At 44.3% G+C, this 23,408-nt stretch overlaps 1 protein-coding gene across 1 annotated transcript in view; it reads right to left on the bottom strand.

The window, feature by feature from the left end:
- OMD (osteomodulin) overlaps nucleotides 1–23,408 on the bottom strand; it is a 96,675-nt gene that overhangs the window by 14,307 nt on the left and 58,960 nt on the right. Inside the window, exon 2 of the mRNA XM_069643871.1 lies at nucleotides 15,595–16,544. Within this exon, the coding sequence (XP_069499972.1) occupies nucleotides 15,595–16,522 (928 nt within the window). The 5' untranslated portion in view covers nucleotides 16,523–16,544. The remainder of the gene's footprint in view (nucleotides 1–15,594; nucleotides 16,545–23,408) is intronic.

The following is a 23,408-nucleotide window of genomic DNA, read 5'->3' as shown; positions in this document are numbered from 1 at the left end:
CCTGCCTTGCTATTGCCTGCTAATTGTGAAGGACAGCAAAGCTGGAATATGGAGCGTGGTTTTTCAGCCACTTCAGGTAATGTTTAATGACATAACTCACTGCAGCGACAGTCATGCTACGGCAAGTCTCAATGAGGCTTGCTCTGTCCAGAAAAGAGGAAGAGCAGCCAAGCAATAGCCAACTTGGAATACATTTCAAATGTTCGACATTTGGGCAACTTATGTTAGTGCTTTTGGATCTGAAACACTCTTTCCCCTGCAAAGGAGAAGAGCAGAGTCTGACAGCCCTTCGCCGGGCACAGACATTGAAAAGCCAGATTCCTCAGAGTGCTCATGGTCTCTTCCCTGTCAATGAAATTAATACGTCTTGGTACACATCGATCCAATTAACTGGTTGAACATTTGATGCTTGTAATCTTAGTTTTAGAGACTATTACTCCGTCCCTTTACAGCGCTGAGGTTATTATAGCAGAGCTGTGTAGGGGAGTGGCACCCTTATCTCAATACCACACAGGGTTCAGAAGTCATGGCCCTGCAGAGGCATGCTGAGTCGCAAGACCATGACATCCCCAGGGAAAGTTGTAGGAACACAGGATAGGTGAGAGGAGTAACTTGGGCATGTATATCACGTTCCATGACTGGTAATGGGCCATTATCAGAACATTCCTTTATCACAGTGGCACCCTTATCTCAATACCACACAGGGTTCAGAAGTCATGGCCCTGCAGAGGCATGCTGAGTCGCAAGACCATGACATCCCCAGGGAAAGTTGTAGGAACACAGGATAGGTGAGAGGAGTAACTTGGGCATGTATATCACGTTCCATGACTGGTAATGGGCCATTATCAGAACATTCCTTTATCACAGTGGCACCCTTATCTCAATACCACACAGGGTTCAGAAGTCATGGCCCTGCAGAGGCATGCTGAGTCGCAAGACCATGACATCCCCAGGGAAAGTTGTAGGAACACAGGATAGGTGAGAGGAGTAACTTGGGCATGTATATCACGTTCCATGACTGGTAATGGGCCATTATCAGAACATTCCTTTATCACAGTGGCACCCTTATCTCAATACCACACAGGGTTCAGAAGTCATGGCCCTGCAGAGGCATGCTGAGTCGCAAGACCATGACATCCCCAGGGAAAGTTGTAGGAACACAGGATAGGTGAGAGGAGTAACTTGGGCATGTATATCACGTTCCATGACTGGTAATGGGCCATTATCAGAACATTCCTTTATCACAGTGGCACCCTTATCTCAATACCACACAGGGTTCAGAAGTCATGGCCCTGCAGAGGCATGCTGAGTCGCAAGACCATGACATCCCCAGGGAAAGTTGTAGGAACACAGGATAGGTGAGAGGAGTAACTTGGGCATGTATATCACGTTCCATGACTGGTAATGGGCCATTATCAGAACATTCCTTTATCACAGTGGCACCCTTATCTCAATACCACACAGGGTTCAGAAGTCATGGCCCTGCAGAGGCATGCTGAGTCGCAAGACCATGACATCCCCAGGGAAAGTTGTAGGAACACAGGATAGGTGAGAGGAGTAACTTGGGCATGTATATCACGTTCCATGACTGGTAATGGGCCATTATCAGAACATTCCTTTATCACAGTGGCACCCTTATCTCAATACCACACAGGGTTCAGAAGTCATGGCCCTGCAGAGGCATGCTGAGTCGCAAGACCATGACATCCCCAGGGAAAGTTGTAGGAACACAGGATAGGTGAGAGGAGTAACTTGGGCATGTATATCACGTTCCATGACTGGTAATGGGCCATTATCAGAACATTCCTTTATCACAGTGGCACCCTTATCTCAATACCACACAGGGTTCAGAAGTCATGGCCCTGCAGAGGCATGCTGAGTCGCAAGACCATGACATCCCCAGGGAAAGTTGTAGGAACACAGGATAGGTGAGAGGAGTAACTTGGGCATGTATATCACGTTCCATGACTGGTAATGGGCCATTATCAGAACATTCCTTTATCACAGTGGCACCCTTATCTCAATACCACACAGGGTTCAGAAGTCATGGCCCTGCAGAGGCATGCTGAGTCGCAAGACCATGACATCCCCAGGGAAAGTTGTAGGAACACAGGATAGGTGAGAGGAGTAACTTGGGCATGTATATCACGTTCCATGACTGGTAATGGGCCATTATCAGAACATTCCTTTATCACAGTGGCACCCTTATCTCAATACCACACAGGGTTCAGAAGTCATGGCCCTGCAGAGGCATGCTGAGTCGCAAGACCATGACATCCCCAGGGAAAGTTGTAGGAACACAGGATAGGTGAGAGGAGTAACTTGGGCATGTATATCACGTTCCATGACTGGTAATGGGCCATTATCAGAACATTCCTTTATCACAGTGGCACCCTTATCTCAATACCACACAGGGTTCAGAAGTCATGGCCCTGCAGAGGCATGCTGAGTCGCAAGACCATGACATCCCCAGGGAAAGTTGTAGGAACACAGGATAGGTGAGAGGAGTAACTTGGGCATGTATATCACGTTCCATGACTGGTAATGGGCCATTATCAGAACATTCCTTTATCACAGTGGCACCCTTATCTCAATACCACACAGGGTTCAGAAGTCATGGCCCTGCAGAGGCATGCTGAGTCGCAAGACCATGACATCCCCAGGGAAAGTTGTAGGAACACAGGATAGGTGAGAGGAGTAACTTGGGCATGTATATCACGTTCCATGACTGGTAATGGGCCATTATCAGAACATTCCTTTATCACAGTGGCACCCTTATCTCAATACCACACAGGGTTCAGAAGTCATGGCCCTGCAGAGGCATGCTGAGTCGCAAGACCATGACATCCCCAGGGAAAGTTGTAGGAACACAGGATAGGTGAGAGGAGTAACTTGGGCATGTATATCACGTTCCATGACTGGTAATGGGCCATTATCAGAACATTCCTTTATCACAGTGGCACCCTTATCTCAATACCACACAGGGTTCAGAAGTCATGGCCCTGCAGAGGCATGCTGAGTCGCAAGACCATGACATCCCCAGGGAAAGTTGTAGGAACACAGGATAGGTGAGAGGAGTAACTTGGGCATGTATATCACGTTCCATGACTGGTAATGGGCCATTATCAGAACATTCCTTTATCACAGTGGCACCCTTATCTCAATACCACACAGGGTTCAGAAGTCATGGCCCTGCAGAGGCATGCTGAGTCGCAAGACCATGACATCCCCAGGGAAAGTTGTAGGAACACAGGATAGGTGAGAGGAGTAATTTGGGCATGTATACCACGTTCAGTCATGACTGGTAATGGGCCATTATCAGAACATTCCTTTTTCACAGCTCAGCCTTTCTCCATCCTCACACTACCTTAGCCTTACACTGTCACTGCACGCTCAGTTGACATCCTGTAAAGCTGAACTTCTGGCATGTTAGCTATATATTCTGCTCAAGATATTACTTCTTTCGGGCTCTGTGTCTGTTCTTCAGATGCATTTTTAACTGTCATAGATTATTTTTGTTACTGTACATGTTTTAATCTAAAATACATCAAATACTTACATCTGGTTATCTGTTATGGTCATATTTCGCGCATTTAAGCAATAATTCACGAGCTGGTGGGTATTCCCATGGGGTGACATCCTGCAGACCTAGTTAAAGGCCCAAGCCAAGAAAACGCTTTTAGCAAGGTCCATAAGCATTGTTTTCAGCCCGAAAAAGACCACCATTGAGGGGTTACTACGATGACGATGCCCTGCTCAAGGGTGCAAGAACACTGAGGTAGGGATCGGGCTGAGAGGTGGCAAAACAAAGGGCAGATGCACAGGGACAGTCTACCGAGGAAACTGTAAGGAGTGGATGTCATTTCCTCCTTTTCCTCCTTTTCGACCTTTTCGGGATGGGCACAGGCTGCAAATTTAAAGGCAAGAGCAGGTTACTGTGATTAATGCACTGATAATGCTGAGGAGAGCAGAGGGGGGGCCAAGGGAGCATGGAAGGGGGGACATGCTAAGGATGGGCAGCGGAAGTTCCTGCACGTGCGAGTTAACCGAAGACAAAGCATCCTAGCGGCCACATTTTTGTAATTTCTGAACATTACCAGTATGTAATGCAGACATTCCAAAGAAAGTGACTGGTAGACGTCAGATACGTGGGTACTAATGCTAAGAATTCCTGATTGTATTAAGTAGTTCTAGGGTAATACAAAATCAAACGCAACACATCACCTCATTGGTTTATCACATATTTCTCCATTATTCTTTTTAGGAGGAACTGCGTCCTGAGAAATATTTCTACGTTTTCAATTTTTTCAAAAAAATGCATTTTGTGGCGTGTGTACAGTGTTCAGAGACAGTCTGACTGTAATATTTTTGTCACATTTGCATGTGGGACTGGCCCCTGTTCAGGGCAGTGTATTTTGTAGAAGCACTTTACGAGCTATTTTCAAGTAAAACCTTAGGGAGGCGTTACTGCCTGCTTGCAGGTAGTGAATTTTAGAATGATATTCTGCACTCTGAAATGCATACTGTGTGTGATAAGGTCGACACATGTAGACTGAGGAGTAAGGTCCAGTGGCTTGGAAGAGTCTTTGCAAAGTCCCGCTTAGCTCATTTAGTTCTCACTGGTCAATGAATGCCTAATTAGGTACACTTTCTGAAGATTGCCCTGGTTCTGTAGCTCAGTGTAAATAGACTATTCCTGCTGCTAGTGCTTTCTATCCAAATCTATGTGTGGGTAATCAGACCATTGGTTAATGGGACTCCATCCCAGTGGAGGCTCTCACAGAGCTCTCACAGACGACTTTGCCATGCTCCACTTCAAATGGGATGATCTACCTCTGACGAACCCGAGCTGTGACTCGCTTCTCCAGAAATCAGCACCACTATCACAATCAACATCAACTGCAATGCCTCAGTGAAACAACGCACCCTGAAGCCTAAACCCTCTGCACCCAGGTACACTCAAGAACTTAACTTCAGCAAACAAACTATCAGAAAACAAGAAAAGACTTGGGGAAACTCCTGCAGCGCATCCTAAACTTGCCCTGCTCAAGCTGTACGACTGATCATCACTGCCTAGGGCAACTACTGTCACAACAATAGTACCAAGGCCAACAATGAAAGCAGAGCCCTCTTCTAAACCATCAAGCATTTCATCAACTCTCTGCCTGACCAACCCGTATGGCACTCCATCAAAAAATCCACCACTGTCAACTCTTTCATTTATCAACAAGATCAGCATGATCTGCCAACACATTGGGCCTCATTACCAGTATGGAGGTAGCCATGCTGCTATTAGCGGCATGGCTACCCGCATACCGGGTACCGGGTCCGGGTTCCAGGAATAGGGAATTACCGGGCCATTCCAACCTTGGAGGGCCCAGTAATTCCCCTTCCCATTCGCAGAACCCAGTGCATTCCCATTCCCATTTGAGCCCCCATAGGGCTCAATGGGAATGGGGAGGATGCTAACAATGGGCCCGTTGTTAGCATCATGGTCTGCTAGCGGGTCCCGCTAAGGATGCCTGGTCTGACCAGGCGTTCTAGATTGGGACCCGCTGCAGACCTCGTAATGGGGCGGCCCGTAAGGAATGGTGTCGGTCCCTTACGGGCACCGTTCATTACGGGTCCGCATTCCTCGTAATGAGGCCCATAGACTCTACAACTCACAGCACACTACAAATCCCATAAACACAAATACCTGGACAACTTTCAAGACACTCACTGTGGAAGACCTCACTGCATCCTAGCATCCCTCAAGGCAACATCGTACATGGATGACATCCTCCCTGCCTCTGTACTCAACACCCTTCCTACTGAAGCACTCCTGTCTCACCGGACAATCAGCAACAGTTCCCTAACTCAAGGCACCTGCCCCATAACCCTTAAGATTGTACAAATCCTCCCGGTTCTCAATTTTGTACCCCAAAGACCTCAGCAACTGCTGCCACATCACCCATCTTCACTTCCTAGGTAAGATACTTAAGAAACCAGTAACAGCGTAAATCCTCCAAAACATGGAAGCTTACAACCTCCTTCATCAAGGTTCTCAATGAAGCCCTTAAAATCCTTTATGATGGCCATCCTTGCCTCTTGGTTTTCTTTCCTAACAGCAGCATTTGACACAGTAGACCGCCAGACCATCACCAGCAATCTACATCTCTGCATGGAGATCAGTGGGATCCGCTCCAGCTGGTTCAAACTGTACCTTGCTAATCGGTATCAGTTTGTACAAATTGATTGCTACAGATCACCAACTCTACCCATCACATGGGGAGTCCCACAAGGATTCATCCTCTCCCCCATGATCCTCAATCTTTTGATGGAACCACCTGGAACCCTCCTCGCTTCACACCACATCCACAGATGCAGATGACACCCAGCTCTACTCCAAGATATCAATAGGCTCAAGGCCTGCCTCTCATTGCTCCAGTTGTGGATGTACAGTGCTTACCTGAAGCTCACCTGAAGCTTAGCTAAAGCTCAAGCCCCCCAAAGACTGAGTTCCTACTCTTGACCAAGAACACAGAACACCCTGATGTCCAGACTCTCTGCTATACGCCTTGAGGTCTTCTCACCCCAGCTGGCCACCTGTTCCAAGTCCCTTAGGTTCGACTTCAACAGACACCTCTCCTTCAAACATTGCACAGCAAGGAAGACACCAACAGCTTGGTACCAACTTTCTCTCCTGTGAGAAATCAAGCCCTTCAACCCAGAAAACAGCTTCAGATCTGCTGTCCAAGCCTTGGTCCTCTCCTGCCTGGATGGTGGCAACACACTTTTGGAAGGCCTTCTTGTGGCTAACGTGTGACCCCTGATATGTGTTCTGCATGCTGCAGTAAGACTCATCAAAGGACTCTGCAAATTTGACCATATCACCCAGACCCTCATCGAACTGCACTGGCTCACGCTGCAGGCCGTATCATCTTCAACTCCCACTGCATCATCTTCAAGCTGCTACCCTGAAGTCCCCAAGCTACCTCAATGAGAAACACAACATCTATGGAGGCCTGTGAGCCACCAGAAGTAAGAACATGTGCAGACTTGAACTACGCTGGTGCAGGAAGGAAAGAACCAGAAGAAAAGCCGTCTCTGTCTAGAACCTCCTGTGCATCAACATCAGACTCAACCCCTCACTTCTACAGTTCAGGAAGCAGCTCAAGACCCTCCTCTTCAAGGAATGGCTCCTCCCTAACACCTAGGTTCAAACACCCTCCACTCCCCACCCTACCTGTGACTGGGCGATCTGATCACCACTGTTTCCTCCCCTGGTTGTTTGTAGATCCCTTCCTCCTACCTTCCCCTGCCCTGTTGTCTACTTCCCATCCCTTCTTTTTCTGCTCCCCTCACCATGTTCTTCCCCTATTATTACGAAGCACTCCACTGCTTCTCAAATCTAGGTCCTCACTCAACTGATACCATAATAATATTAAAAGGGTTGTTTGGTTAATTCTGTATTTAATTTTGTGTCAATGTGGCAGTGGTTGACATTTTTAGATCCCACTGTGAATTGGGGGCAGATTAAGTATAAAATGTGTCATGCAAGAATGAAACAATGTAAAAGTGCAATGTACATTCAACAGTAGACCATTGGTTTATCACATAGACAATACTACACTTTCATTTAACGTGTTAAATGTGGCAGAGATCCCTGCTACAATTCCAGGCTCCTTCCATAATGTGAGGTCATGGATGGTCACTTCCTTAGCACAGAAGTGGCGAAACTCCCCAAAGTAAAAAGAGTGGGTGTGACAGCATTACCTCTGGATATGTAATACTGCAATATGGTATTTCTACATATTGACCATGAGCATGTACACTGTAATTCTGAGTTTATGCAATTCATTTTGCTTTGCAAGCAGTTGGGGACCATTGTTTTAGAAGACCTTGCAAGTCAGGTGAAAACTGGAGTGGTATCCTTAGGGGGATAGCCCAATCATTGTCAACCTCACACACCAGAAGCCTGCATGGGCTGTAAAATGAGCAGCACATCCTGCTCCCTCCACCACCCACGACTGACCCAGGGAAGCCGATCGCTAATTGTGAGTTTCCCACATGTGACCAGAAATCCTGCTCCAGATGGTCAGGCAAAGGATGGATCCCCCTCTTGCTCTCCACCACAGCCCATGCCAGGCCGCATCCACCACCTCTGTGTAGATGCAAGTGGTAGCCAATGTGCTCACACCTCATCATTTATTAGTTAATATTTTCCCAACTTGTTTTTTCCTGCCTAAAGATATGAGACCTTTCCACCCTCTATACCCTCTAGCCTTTCCCCACCTCCATATATCCTTATGCTATACCATACTTGGAGAGCCATTAGGCTAGCCTCCTACCAATCCATCTTTGGATCTGACCAGAACTATCCTCAACTCGTATTCCACTGATGAAGGCGTTCTTACTCCTGGAGATGGAACCGTAAACTCAAGGACCTCCAGATCAAGGATTACCTTGCCACGTTGTACCCTTAACCCCCAGTAAATCATGTACGTTTTACTGTTTGGCTACATATCGAATTTCAATACGCGAACTAGCTTGGCCACATGTGAATGGTTATTCCCACACATATATTCACTTATGTGTCCTGTCCACAGATGGATGACCCCAGGATGATAGCAAGTTTCTTTCTATATGTGGATATAGATAATACACACGAGGACTCCACCCACGACTTTATGAGGTGAGATAGAGGAGTCTCATTTCAAATCCAGGCTTTTGACTAATTATGTATCATATTGACAAACTGACCATTGCACTTCCTCTATTTACTTTTTAGGTTGACATACGGACTCACTGACATCTTTTCCATTGGTTAAGAATTTAGTACCAGATTACTCTGGAACACCGTTGCAATAAGGTGATTTATCAAGCTTTGAGTACTATTATATAATACTGTAGATGATTGATACAAATCAAGAGACTTATACATTCTTTATCATTTTTCTTTGACATGTCACAGTTATATGTAAGAGCATCTTCGCTCGAAATGTATTGTGCATCTGATTAAAAAAAGAATTGGTGAAAACCACAATACCTCACGTACAAAATAATATTTGTTTACATTTATGGAAATATGTTGAATCGTATATTATCGTTTGGCGATGCATTGAAACTGTCCCACTTGATACCTACTTTACATTAATTTAAGTTTTTATTATCACTTGGTTACGCATTGAAACTATTCTACTTGATACCTACATTAATTTACATCTAATTTCAATTGAATCAATGAATATTCTCTTCTTGATTATTTGGCTGCCTTCAGCTATTGAGAGTGTGCAGGGGGCGGTAGTTTCCCCCATGGTGGGAACTTTATCTACTTGCTTTGCACAATTTGACGGCCCATGTGCCAGGACCGTTTCTTTCTTTTCTTAAGACTGTAAACTTCTCTCTTATAGACTTATACCCTCAATTAACACTAAACCGACTTACCATAAAGAGAAGTGTGTGGTGCACACTATTCATTTGTCAGCATGCTGCCTTCGCCACCTTGTGCCTTCTCTACTAGACCTCCCTGCCCCACCTTCCCATGCGACTGACAAGTTGATAAAATATCGCCTCCCGGACAGACACTGGCTCTCCCATCTCCAATTCTGCCCCTGTGAACACAGCCTCAATTCTATATAGAGAAGACCACTTTGGCAACTCTGTGCAATGCCTCCCTATCTCACTTCTCAGCGCTCCACCGAGCTTCTGATTGCTGCATGGTACCCGTACCACTGCAAAAGCTAGGCGCACTCCCCTCCTTAATTTTTCCTGCCCAACTGCCTCCCAGCCTCCTCCTTACACACCCATCCTGATGTGGTTATAACCATCCACCCTTCACATTATGTCCTCCCAATCCTATCAACAGTGTGAATCCTGCCTTCTTCCCCACCACGGGAGGAGAGCTAGTAGGCAGTTGCCTCTGGGATGTGCATCAATCAAGCTCAGCACTACCCTGCCTAGATCCCCAACATTGCCTGCCCTAACCCTCAAGCCCAACTTGCTTCTTCCTCTGTCCATTTGCTATTCCCTGCAGACATTCATATTACCAAATGTTAGGAAAGGTCCAGTTTGCTACTCTGATATGAAGTGTACTTCCCTCACCCATGCCTTGCCACTTGCATAGTTCCCACCTGTTTTACAGAATATTCACCTGCATGTTTCATACTTTCACTGTAATAAACCACTGAGACCCCAGGGAACCTCCACCAGCAGCACCACATTTTCTTTTTCCTTTCTATTTTTGTTCGAAAATGTTGCATACCACTGGGGATGTTCATATGCGGACTGCCTGCAAGCCACATATATTTCCGCACCATCCAGGAAAAATAGACAAAAGAGTTTAAAAGAAGAACACTACATGAAAATCCAGTTAAACTGTTTATGAAAAACTATATCTGTCAAAAAGCAAATCATAAGACCACTGACCTACTATTCACTTCTTATAAAAAAGAAAAGATTATACATAGGACAATATTACGAGTGACTACACACTAACAGTCGAAGACCCAGATACATTCTACCAAACGTAGAGCATAAATTGCTACAAGAAAGGCCTGACCATGGTACTAGAAAAAATACACTTACTGAGACTGTTCACCAGAAACTTCGTAATCCTCATTGCAAGACTCAAATTCTGCTCAGATGATCTGAAATTCAGAGGATCATATGCCCAGTGGATAAAAACAGACAAATAGTTACCAAGAGGCATAAACCAGCTAGGGTGCCCACCTGCCTCCCTCCCACAGTTCTGCAGCCCAGTACAACCCTAAGACTACAGATCCCTAGGCTCTCCTGATCTCCGGATCTTAGAACAGTCCAAGCCCTCATACAGTAACAAACTTTCCCAATGTCACCCCCCACGAAGGCCTCTTCACAAGTACTGGGACGAGGAAGAATTGGGCTACGAGTAATGAAAATTACCAATAGGTAACCAAGGGATTAAACACAATTAGTGGCGCAACACCATTGAGCTTACTGGCCTTCAGCCCTCCTCCCTAACTCCCCTTGGGCTACGTTGAATTGACCTGGCTGACCTACAGAGCCGTTGCCGGACAGAACAGGACACAGATGTTAAACTGCACCTGTGTTTCACTGTTAACAAAGACCTGGCAATTACTAAATTCAAATGCATAATGTTTTTGTCAATTGAAATCATGATTTGGGTTCAGTACTTGCATGCCAGGGAAGTGATTGGAAGGGTAGAGAGGGGACAGGAGACTGCTTATTCTCACAGCAGTCCATAAGTGGGTGCTTTCAGATGTAAAGGAGAGAGTTAACTGCTTGTAACATTGAGGCTGCACTAGAATAGTCTCATTAGAATGCATAAAGAAGTTAGATGCCCCCACACAAATAGGTTTGCCCCTCCCAGACCACCTGTGAAGGTATCACCTCTCCTAACATTTGAAGGGTTAGCACCCCCTCCCCAAATTGCAGGTTTGTTGTGCCCCTGAACACAAGCACACACACCATTCATAATACACACACACTCGCATGCCCGGGTGTTAAAAAAAGGATGTTCCCTTGTTCAACGGGGCTCCGCGCGTGTCCCCTTGAACGAGGGAAAATCTTTTACAGAGATGGCCGCCATAGAAAGGGAGCTCCGCTTTCCTTTCCATGGCGGCCTGTGGGATGCAAGGAGAAGGAGTGGATGCAGCAGTGAAAATCGCTGCTGCCGAAAAAAGGTAAGTAGGGGGTTGGAGGGCAGGATACAAAAAAAGGGAACAGAGGGTGTGGGGAAGATGGCAGTGGGGGGAGCCGGCTTTAAGTCGGCTTGGAACGCAGGATTTTACCGGCGGTTCAAGCATGCATTCCTTGCCATCTTATTGGCTGGCTTCCCCCTCCCCATTGCTAATTGGATCTCCCACCCACAATAATGTGACAATATCAGGAAAACCGGATGTTTTGGTGCCTTGTGTTGTCACAATGAGTGTACTCTTGGATGCCTTCTGATGTAACAATATGTACTGATGACCATCCAGCAATGGACATGTTCGGCCTCCCAGGTTAGTTGGTTCTGAGTCCTGAAGTCTAGAGAACCTCTGTTTGTCTCTTGTGGAATGCCAATCTGACACTATTATTCCTGTGGTTCCGAGAATGTCCACAACTCCCAGGGTATTATGTGACATTACAGCGTGCTTATGCTGAGATTATCTCTTTGTCAGATAGACATGACTTTAGTCACAGTACTATATTTTGGTTGGCAGTGAGCAGGAACTGCATTTTCCAAGATTATCTTACAATAATGTCTTTCCCAGCACTTACAGGTTCTTTCTTCTAGGCTCTTATTCCCATTCTTCAGGAATATGGCGGATCTCATGACCACAATGGCCCATCAGTTATGTTCAAAATGGTTTTTGGTCCCACCGCTCTTCCACTGAGCGATGGGATGAGGCTTTCCAAATTGTTCTTTTGTCCCAATAGCAAAATGGAGATATTTCCAATAGGAAATGTCCCACTGTGCCAAATGACTCTGCTGAGCTTCCTCCTTCAGGTGGAGGGCACCCTCGATAGCCAGCTGACCTAATGGAATTCTTTGGATGTGTCACTTAGCAATGAGTGTCAGAGAGGGGCACATAACCCAAAGCATTGCACCGATCATATACAGTCAGGTCAAGCTCTGTGCCATGCCCCCACTTGCTGAGCACTGGTCTCCCTCTGCTGCCCAGGTTCTTGTGCCAGTGGTGATCCATCCACTCATTGGCACAATGTAGAGATGAGTCCACATTGTTATAGGTAAGAGAGGTTAATTGACAGGTCCTACAAGCTGCTCACTGCACCAGTAGCTGTCTTCAACTCTGACCTACTCAAATATACATTCTCTACAACGCATATGTTGGCTATAATTCAGAATTCCAGCCAGCATTCCTTACATCATTACAGACCCTAAACCACAAATGGCTCGGAGGACCTAACAGCAGTTATTTAATTTAGTTTAGTTGAGAACTGAATTGGGAAGCAGCTTTTTACATACCCTATTATAGTCTTGGACCATGCTTTTTTGTGTCAATCTCCATGTACCAACTCGTCTTTTTTCCCCTCCTCCCAGTATCCTGCAGCACCTCATTCATCTCGGAAGTATATTGTATACATGCAGGGAATCACAAAAGACCAAACAAATTAGAATAGGTAAATGCAGGCTACCCCTATTCTATTGAAGACCAACACTGTTAAGACTGTCTTGTCTATATCGCACTCTATCATCTATGGACTAGTTCGACAAATCTGCCGCTAGCACTACCATAGCTGGTCTTTGTGGAAGTTCATTCATACTTCTCAGTACTGCTGTGGACACTACAATGAACTGCCAAAGAATAGATGAACAGGAGATTTGAGACTCACCTTTTTCTTTTCCAAAACGGCAAGACCCTGAAATATAATAAAAGGTACACTAATCCCTCAGGACCATCCCCCTTCCAATCATGGCACCCTGGTGCCTATAAGTCAGTTCCAGTTCTATGTGGTAATCATACATTTTGAAGGCCACACACACACAAAAGACTGATGTTTTGGGACAATTTGATGCAGCCATCAATAGCGGGAATATCATGTTTTTGGGGGGGTTAACCACCAAACTCCTGAAAGCCAATCATCCGACCATCCTCACCTGCGCTGTTGGGGATTTGCTTTACGTAGGGAGGTTTCACCCCTGAACCCTCTTTTGCTCCTCCTTTCCTCCTTTAGCCACCAAAAACATTCCCCTTCATCTCCCCGCAGACAGACACAAACACAAGCTCACACACACTTACACTTTCTCGCTCCCCCGCCCCAACCTCCCAGAAACACTCGTCCTCGACACTCACAAAAACACACTTACACTGACCTTTTCCCCACCTCCTTCCTTCCACGCTACAAGCATTTCCCCACAACAGACACACAAACACTTACTTTTCATGCCCGAGACCTCTGTCTTTCGGCCCGACTGCGTCTGTCAGCCCCTGCGTCAGAGGCGCAGACAGGGTAGGGCCTGAGTGTGCAAGGCCCACACAAAATCTGTAAATGCCTACTCTGCAGCGAGGTGTCGGCATTTACAAATGTTAATGTCACTGTAGTGGGCCCAACTACATTAGCTTCAGGCCCCACCTATTAGACAATTCTGGATACTTCTCTGCCCTGCGTGCACTCCTATGCAGTGAGAGCTGTGAATGTTCAAATTAGAAAGACTGCGAACAGCGAGCTGAGAGCATTCTTTCGAAATCATACTTTTTTCTTTCAAAATGTTAAAACAGATTTTTTCACTTAGTACCAGTTCCAGGAATTTTAGGCCCAACTGGACCATTACAGCAGAATCCCTTACGCTGTTTCCAGGTGCTTTGCCTAAAAATTGCCCATTTAAAATCAATTACCTAAATACTGTACTATGACCTAGTTGGCAAGACAGGTACTATACATCTACTTTCAGACTTATTTAATTTTCTGATTTTGTATTCCCATAGCCTTGCATTTAACTGAATGAATTTCCATGTAGATCTTAGGTACATCTTGTATTTAGTATCACAGTGTATTGTAATGCCCCATGTTATCCTACAAGCAGAATTCTTCCCATGCTCCTGTCACTGAAACCTGAATTCATTGTTAAGGCAACATTTCTTTACTAACAGTTAAACGTTAGTCACAATGCCTTGCAAAAGAACCATACTACGTTTTTACCATTAGGTGATGGTGCAAGCAGTGCCTATAAGCCAAAACTATTGGCCTGGTAAATGAAGATAGGAGAGAAATGGGATGTGGGGAGGGGCACACAACATTTAGATTTTTTGAATGTGTAACCACATATGACCGCCCATGGCCATTCAAGTCTCTATGGCCATTTTTCCTTATTGTATTTGTCCATACTTTTTATTATTAATTCCTGTATACGTACATGTTCCTTTCTTTCATCTTTTTCTTTTTTACCCAAATTGTCTTTTTCTTTACATTTGTTTTCTTTTTCACACTTTCTACATTGATAGAGTTTGTCCTTTACAGTCGCATTTTTACTTCCACTTCCTTTTGTATGTATTCACCTTCTGTCTTTTGATGCATTTACTGCATTTTATAACTTTTTTAGAGATTTTTTTGGCTTTTTCTGCACTTCCTGGTTGTTGTACACATTTTAATATTTTGGTGTTTCCGACATTAGATTAAATATCTTGCACTTACAAATATTTTATTTAAGAGCAAGTTATTTTATCATTCTATTTTCTTCTAAAATACTTTGCTCGTCCACAGGTCATTTTAATGTGAACGAAAGACACGATAGGTAGTTTCTCTGATATTTAGCCTAACAAAACACTTTTATTAACTAGTTTACATTTTCCCATTTGTTAACTTTTGTTCCGAATCAATTTCCTGCTTTGGCACCTGATAAATATTTTGTCATTCTTTGATTTTTTCGAACTGCTCAGTTGAATCTAGCTGATCCAATTTCTTAGTCAGCAAAGTATTTCCATCATATACATGTATTTTCTATTTCATTTTAACTGCGATGCTGTCTCCCTTTCCCATATCATCCTGTATACATTCTTAAATCAACAGAAATATTGCATTCTTAACACGCATGGATGTCATTAGCATTTCTAAACATTACTATTAAAATATAAATGTTATTAATTAAACCGACCACTGACTCACATTCAAATTCATTGTCTTGGAGATACAAATGCTCCAGTGATCGTGGAATGTAGAAGGCTTGCTTCAGTTTGTTGCTTGATAGATCAAGTTCCATAAGTTTGGGAAGGTTGAACATGTTCCGTGGGATTTCCTGCACATTATTGTGGGACATCCTGACCGCCGTGAGGTTGCGAAGCTTGGTGAAATAATCCTCGGGAATGTGAGAAATGGAGTTATTTTCCAGCGAGAGGTACATGAGCGACTCTGGCGGAGATTGTGGCATGGAACGTAATTTGTTGTTGCACAGGTTAAGTTGCATTAGGTTTCTCATTTTAGAAAGTGCTTTTCCTTTAAATGCATCTTCTATACGGTTGTTGCAAAGGTCTAGCATGGTTACATGTATTAGGCCTTGCAGGTTGCGGGCTTGTATTTTGCTGATCTGGTTGAAATTCAAAAGAAGTCTTTCAAGGCTGTTTGGAAGAAGGGAGGGAAATTCCTCCAGTTTATTGTGATCAAGGAAAAGTTGTGTTAATTTTGTGAGCTTAGTGAACACTCCGTCTTCGAGCCTATCTGACTTTATTTTATTGTGACTTAGGTTGATTTCTTTCAGAGATGTAGCATTGATGAAGGCTGTTGCGGGCACTCCTTCAATTTCATTGAACTGCAGGTAGAGCTGTTGAATGTGTGCTGGGATTTTTGGAATGCTTTTCAGTTTGCGATTCTCGCAATACATGATTTGAGGAAGCGATGATGGGCAGAAGCACTCTCGGGCACAGTCCAGACTGGACAAGTAAGGGATTGCATAGTCAAAGTTTTGGTTAACGTGAAACCTTTGTGGGTATTCCTCGTCTGGTTCATAGTCATCGTCATATTCGTAGTTTGCATACTGACAAAAAGCCTTCATTTGAAGTAGAAGCAGTAGACTTGATATCTTTATTAGGAATTTCATTTTGCTGATTTCAGGCGTTTACCTTCAAATAAATAAAATATCAAGAGTGATGAATAGCAACACACATTTTCCCCTTTCTTTCAATAAAACATTACCCACAACAATGTCATCATGGCAAAATTAAAAAACATAGCGCTCATTTATTAGGAATAAAGGCTGATAATTGACTGCAACTAGAGTCAATGGAGAGAATGAATGGATAACACAGAAAAACACAATTACATGTAAAAAGAAACTTTAAAAGTTGACATATTTTTAATTAGATTAAATCAGTCAATCAGAGAAAGCAATGTCAGCTTTCTTGGAATTGCTAATTGGCCCATTTCTCAATGGTTTCACACATTTGTTCCGTTTCTAATTCTAAGAAGAGTGGAACATGATAAATTAAAGGTTCCTTTAAATAAATACAAGCCCTGACAATGTGGATTGTAAATACCTCTATTTGCATGTGTTTGCTTGTTTTTCCTATTCCTCTCACTTGCTTCGTTTGTTTGTTTATTTGTTTGTTTATTTATTTTGTATTGCGCACCGTACCCGTAGGCATCATGGCGCATACCATAAGATAATTCACAGCTTAGGTACATATCAAGAGTGTCAACAATACATCTGAGACACGCAGTACAGAAGAAAAAGGTAATGTGGGCAAAGGCAGGAGGCAGGATCAAATACAAGACCGTCAAAAGTAACTCTAATGTCTAATGTATTTACATAGGTTGGGTCAATAAGCAAAAATCAAATACAGTGCGGTCAAGGTAATTCTAATATCTAAGTTATATACAAGGAAGCGGAGTAAGTTCGATCTGGTAGCAGGTGCATAACTAATTGTCAGATTCTTTGAGCCATTTTATAGTATTTTGGCAGAAGTTTTGATAGGGTTGGTCAGCTCTGAGTGTGGCAGGTAGGGAGTTCCACAACTGATCTGCCTTCACTAGGTAACTACAACCCCCAATTCTAGAAAGCTTAAATCTAGGGACAGCAAGATAGTTGGTATTGAATAGTCTAGTAGTCCTTATTGATGATTTCTTAGTAATTCTTTCTGTCAGATAGCAGGGTGACGCATTGTTCAAGCATTTGTATGTAAGTGAGGCGACTTTCAGTTTGATTTTGTCTGGAGTTGAAGGCCAATTGTTAGATCTTCTGATATCGGAAATATGTTCTCTCCTAGCAATTCCTAGAGCTGCTCTAAGGGCGTTGTTCTGCAAGATTTGGATTTTCTTGATGATTTGACACCAAACGGTTTTCTGAGTTTGCACGCTACTACTATGCTCGGACTACCCCATTGAACAATAAAGTGAGGCCCGAAGTATCTGGCCTGGCAGACCAACGTGGGCCACCATTCTGGGCCAATTTGGGCCACTTTAATTATGAAGGGGTTTATTTAAAGTGTGGGGGATGCTGAAAATCTGCCACAAATGTGGTGGAAAATCCACCAGTCCCCATTGCAATGCATGGAGACCAGCGGATTTTGCGACATCTTTTTTATTGGCGGCGGAAGCCCAGTGTAAAAGCTGGTAGAGAACTGTGTTTAAATAGCCTTTATTTCGCCGGCGGAAAGTTGGCAGATATCAGCATCCTACACACTCTAATTAAGCACCTAAGTGCATTGTGCATTGATACTTTTTAAGTACCTTAGTTTCCTAATGTGCTTTAAAATCGCCATTTCCCAAAACATGTGCCCTCCACATTCAAACAGCTCGCTGTGCAAAGTCACAAATTGCGATTTATGCCTGTGGGACACTTTTTTCGGTGCTTGGAGCTATTTTCTGTCCAAATCGGTCCTGTTACATAACATAGCAGCCCGCCCTCACCCATCTCCCATATCAAAAACATTCACCAAATGCAGCCACTTGACACAACTATCACCCCTGCTTTCGTCACCTTCCAGACTGGATTAATCTATGACTCTGTTGGGCTCTTAGCTTGATATATAACTCTGGCCGTGTTGATAATGCAGGCGCAGCTGAGGACAGGAGAGCAGCACACCTGCAGCACCACCAGTGACCATGTGTCTGGACCCCAGTTGCTGACACACCGAATTTCAACTTTTGTTTAGTGTCTGGTAATTTATTCATGGGACTTCAATGGTTAGATGTAAGAAGCTGTTTTTGCTTTCACATGTTATGGTTTATATGGCTCTCTAGCCATCTTCAGTGACCTGTTGACTATATGGAATATGAAACTATTAACAATTCCTACCTAGGAATCTATCACTTTACTTTTTGACAGCTGTAAAAAGTTCTCCTATAATTTACATTTAATTGTTTTTTAAACTTCCTGGCACCGGGAAGAGGAGGAAGTTGCCCCATCCACTGACCTGATACTGCCCTGCAGGTGAACCTGGCATGGGTGGATGTTTTCATTATTTAATTCCCTTTTTTATCATAAAACATTGTGTAATTCTTTTACCCGTGTTCGGGTTTACATTGGTCCTCGTTACAAGTATGCCGGTGCAGAAGGAACATGCTGGTAATTCTGTTTACCGGCACGTATCCGCATCAGCATACTACAAGTTTGCCGGTTGGGGCCTAGTTAAATCCAGTCACGAGCTGGAGGTAAGTCAGGCACCCCATCGGCAAAAAACAGCTGGTAATACCGGAAATCCCTCCATGGAGTCCTATTGGACTCCATGGTATGCGGATTAACCACCCTTGCTGGCATATGGAATCTGATGGTTATTCTGGCAGTGCCGGTAACAGTAATTTAATTTGGTGGTATCCCATCATTTTATCCCTTGGGATACCACCAAAAATGTAATGGGACCCATTGTTTTAATTCCAGCCTCACTTGATTTTCACCATTTTTCCTGTCATATACTTTGTTTGTGTGAATATGTATGGTTATTGCACCCTGGCCCTTTGTATGGTACATTCTTCCTGACCTGTTCTTGGTATGTTCCGATAGCCTTGGAAGGCTGAGACATGACGTGATTTGGCATGGTTATATTGCCCCGTAAATAGGATGCTGTTGCTGTGTCATCATGTGTTTCCAGACCCTCTTTCAGGACCCCTGTTTTGCATCCAGTTGTGCTCTGAGCTAGGCCTTGCCCTGAGACTTTGTTGCTGTGTGTTTTGCCCTGGGTCCTGTTCTATTTTGCCCTAAAACTTGATAGCTGTTGTGAAGACTAGGCTGAGATAACTGTGTTCCCTGTTGATTTGCAGGCGTTAAAAACCAACCCGCAAAGGGACCCAGGGAGCTAATTACGGTACCGCAATTTGCGGTGCCGTAATTAGCGCCTTCCCCATTCCCATTAAGCCCTATGGGGCAAAAATGGGAATGGGGAAAGCCAATGGTGGAAGGGGGAATTACCGCCCCTCCAACCTTGGAATGGGGCGGTAATTCCCCTTTCCACCAAGGCGGTGCCGGTATTTTACCGGCATGAACCATGGCGCTAATTGCGCCATGGTTCACCGCCTACCGTGTAATGAGGCCCATAGTTTGGTGGGTTTTCCTCTGCCAGTAAACAGCACCTCTATTCATCTCAACCACAGAATTGATCACTAATACAACTAGCTACCCAGCACAATTCTGTTTTAAAGTTATCAAAAATGTGGTACACTTTTTTTATAACTGCAAAAAGCCGATTTTGGAGGCTACCTACCCAAATGAATAAGAATGGCTGGGTTGCTGATTCACAAAGTATTTATTGTGACTCTTATTTACTCCTACCTTAAACGTAGAAAAGGTCAATGGAATCACAAACAAATTACAATCAGCAACTTTGACTTACTCCTCTCTTGCTTGGAATAAGTCATTTAATCATAGTTACATTACATGTGAATATCTTCGATCTCTCCAGGTTTATGTCAGAGTAAGTCATAATAACTTCTTTGTGACTCGCACCTTCAGCTTTTTAAGATGGGGGTTGAACATGTTTAACCAATCATGAATATTTGGAAAAATGGGAAATTTTGAGGAAATAGATTTTGTTCAAAATGCTTCAAAAGCACCACAAACCAAGACAGGGGAGTGGGTGAGAGAACAGGGATGGGAAGTAGAAGGAAGTACACCATACTGGTCATGGCTCACTCACATGCAGGTATCCTTCAGAGATATCATACAATAATAAAATTGACATGACGAATAGGATGGATGACAGGTGTATTTGCACGGAAAAAAGGAGAACAAGGGACCACAGCTTTTGGCCCAGGAGATTTATGGTGTTTCAAAGTAAGGCCGAGGTCATAGGGTGGGGGGAGAGTTCATGAACAAAGGTGCTCTTTTATCCTGTCCTATTAGTTACACCACACACATGTGTAAGGATCTTAGAGTCCCTGTAGGTCTGTACGGGATGAATAAAATAGTTCGTTTTCATCTCACATGTTTTTCCATCTGTGTGAAGGCTCTGTGCATGATACAGTGTGCCATTCAATTTGGTCCTCTACTGTTGCTGATAAGTGCACCTTATCTGTGTTGGTAATTACTTCTTCAATGTATACAATGTGTACAGTCATAATCATCCCAGTGCTCTATCTGCTATTATTGTCAATCTTATAAACATTTTGCTGGACTGCACACTATTTTATTTTTAATTCCTGGCACATGTCCTAATAAAATGTTCACTTCGTAAAGAAATTAATTTAAATGAAGGGGTGAGCCTCTCTGCAGTGTGTGCCCAAACATGCTTCAGTTACTGGACGTGCTCTGGAAAAACAAATGCCGGTAAGTTGGGCACCCACAGATTGTTGAATCCATAATAATGCTTTCAAAATAGTAACATATAATATTATATCAAAGTTATATGCACACAGAAAAGAAAAACGAGTACATGCACAATAAACCTTTACTGCAACGACATCCAATAAACCCTATATAAAGTGCCTGTTTAGCATATGACCATACTATATTTATTTATTTTTTTATTTATAAAGCGCACTAACAAAGGAAACTAAAAAACAGAAGGACAATGGGGGTGAGGCCCTCAGTGAAAGTTAGTTGAACAGCCAGGTTTCCAGTGTTCTTCTGAACACCCAGTACGATTGTTCTGCTCTTAGGCCTCTAATGTAATTTTCTAAACTGAACAAAATTTTAAAAGAAATAAAGCTTTACACACATAATACAAATAAAATCAACAACATCAGCATAAAAACAACCACCTTTAAATCCTTACTAGCATTCAAAGATCTTGAAAGCTAAAATCTATATTTCTAAACTTCTACACTAACCATATACATGCCAAACATATAATACAATAATCGTTTATCTGCGCAGCCTGGGTGCCTCTGACCTTGGCTTCTCTCTTACGGGATGGAATGGGGATTTGTCTTGGGACTAAGCTAAATAGAGCTGCAGCTCCACATAACAGCCTTCATTCTGCTCATTGTGTACAAGGACTTTAGATCCAATATGGCAGCACTCTTGCCATGTTGACCCGCTGATCTTGGATTTACCGCATCACCTTTCTGACTACATCTTCTCTCTCTACACCTACTTCAACTCCTTTCTCGCACCTTACGCAAGACATAACATCATATACTACTTCTAAACACTGGGCCTATAATACAATGCTCTATAACCTCTGCAATCGCAACATTATTACATTTGTTGCTCTTTCTGTGTTGCTATATTATCAGGGTAATTCATAGAAATTCGCACAAAAGTGGCGCATGCGGCTGGCGCACAGCGTGACCGTGCGAATGTCTGCGCCAGCCGCGTGCGCTAAAATCGATTTCCGCGCAAAGCGTATTCATGGATTTTCGCATCCAAAACCAGCTGTGGTGCAGCGTGGCGCAGCGACCCTGCAGCAGCGCCAGTTACGCCCCCAAGAACGCCCTCGCGCAATGAAAAGCCTTCAAAATCCCCAAATAATCGCAAAGGGCTGCACCAACCCTCAACCAGTTCACAGGGCTGGCAAACAGCAAACGCCAAGCGGGGAACGTGTATTTCAGTGGTTCGCGGGAAGTTCCACACGCGATTGCCCTGTGTACATGTGCATCAGGGGTGCGTGGGAAGTAACACATGCAAAAGCAGCAGGGTACGTGTATTCCAGGGGTGCGCGGGAAGTATCACACGCAAAAGCCGCAGGGTACTTGTATTTCAGGGGTGCGCGGGAAGTATCACACGCAAAAGCAGCAGTGTACGTGTATTTCAGGGGTGCGCGGGAAGTATCACATGCAAAAGCAGCAGGGTACGTGTATCTCAGGGGTGCGTGGGAAGTATCACACGCGATTCCATCAGGGTACGTGTATTCCAGGGGTGCGCGGGAAGTATCACACGCAAAAGCAGCAGGGTACGTGTATTTCAGGGGTGCACGGGAAGTATCACACGCAAAAGCAGCAGGGTATGTGTATTTCAGGGGTACGCGGGAAGTATCACACGCAAAAGCAGCAGGGTACGTGTATCTCAGGGGTGCGCGGGAAGTATCACACGCGATTCCATCAGGTTACGTGTATTCCAGGGGTGCGCGGGAAGTATCACACGCAAAAACAGCAGGGTACGTGTATTCCAGGGGTGCACGGGAAGTATCACACGCAAAAGCAGCAGGGTACGTGTATCTCAGGGGTGCGCGGGAAGTATCACACGCGATTCCATCAGGGTACGTGTATTCCAGGGGTGTGCGGGAAGCATCACACACAAAAACAGCAGGGTAAGTGTATTTCAGGGGTGCGCGGGAAGTATCACACACAAAAACAACAGGGTACGTGTATTTCAGGGGTGCGCGGGAAGTATCACATGCAATCCCATCAGGGTACGTGTATTCCAGGGGTGCGCGGGAAGTATCACATGCAAAAACAGCAGGGTACGTGTATTCCAGGGGTGCACGGGAAGTATCACACTCGATTCCATCAGGGTACGTGTATTACAGGGGTGCGCGGGGAGCACTACACGTGAATTGCACGTGTGGGTCCTCCCAGGTGTTCCCTCTAAACCCTCCACGGCCCCTGCAGGT

Source organism: Ambystoma mexicanum, chromosome 2p (assembly GCF_040938575.1).
Source record: "Ambystoma mexicanum isolate Mex_15411 chromosome 2p, UKY_AmexF1_1, whole genome shotgun sequence".
In the NCBI taxonomy this organism is placed as follows: domain Eukaryota; kingdom Metazoa; phylum Chordata; class Amphibia; order Caudata; family Ambystomatidae; genus Ambystoma; species Ambystoma mexicanum.
This window is presented reverse-complemented; position numbering and strand designations above follow the sequence as displayed.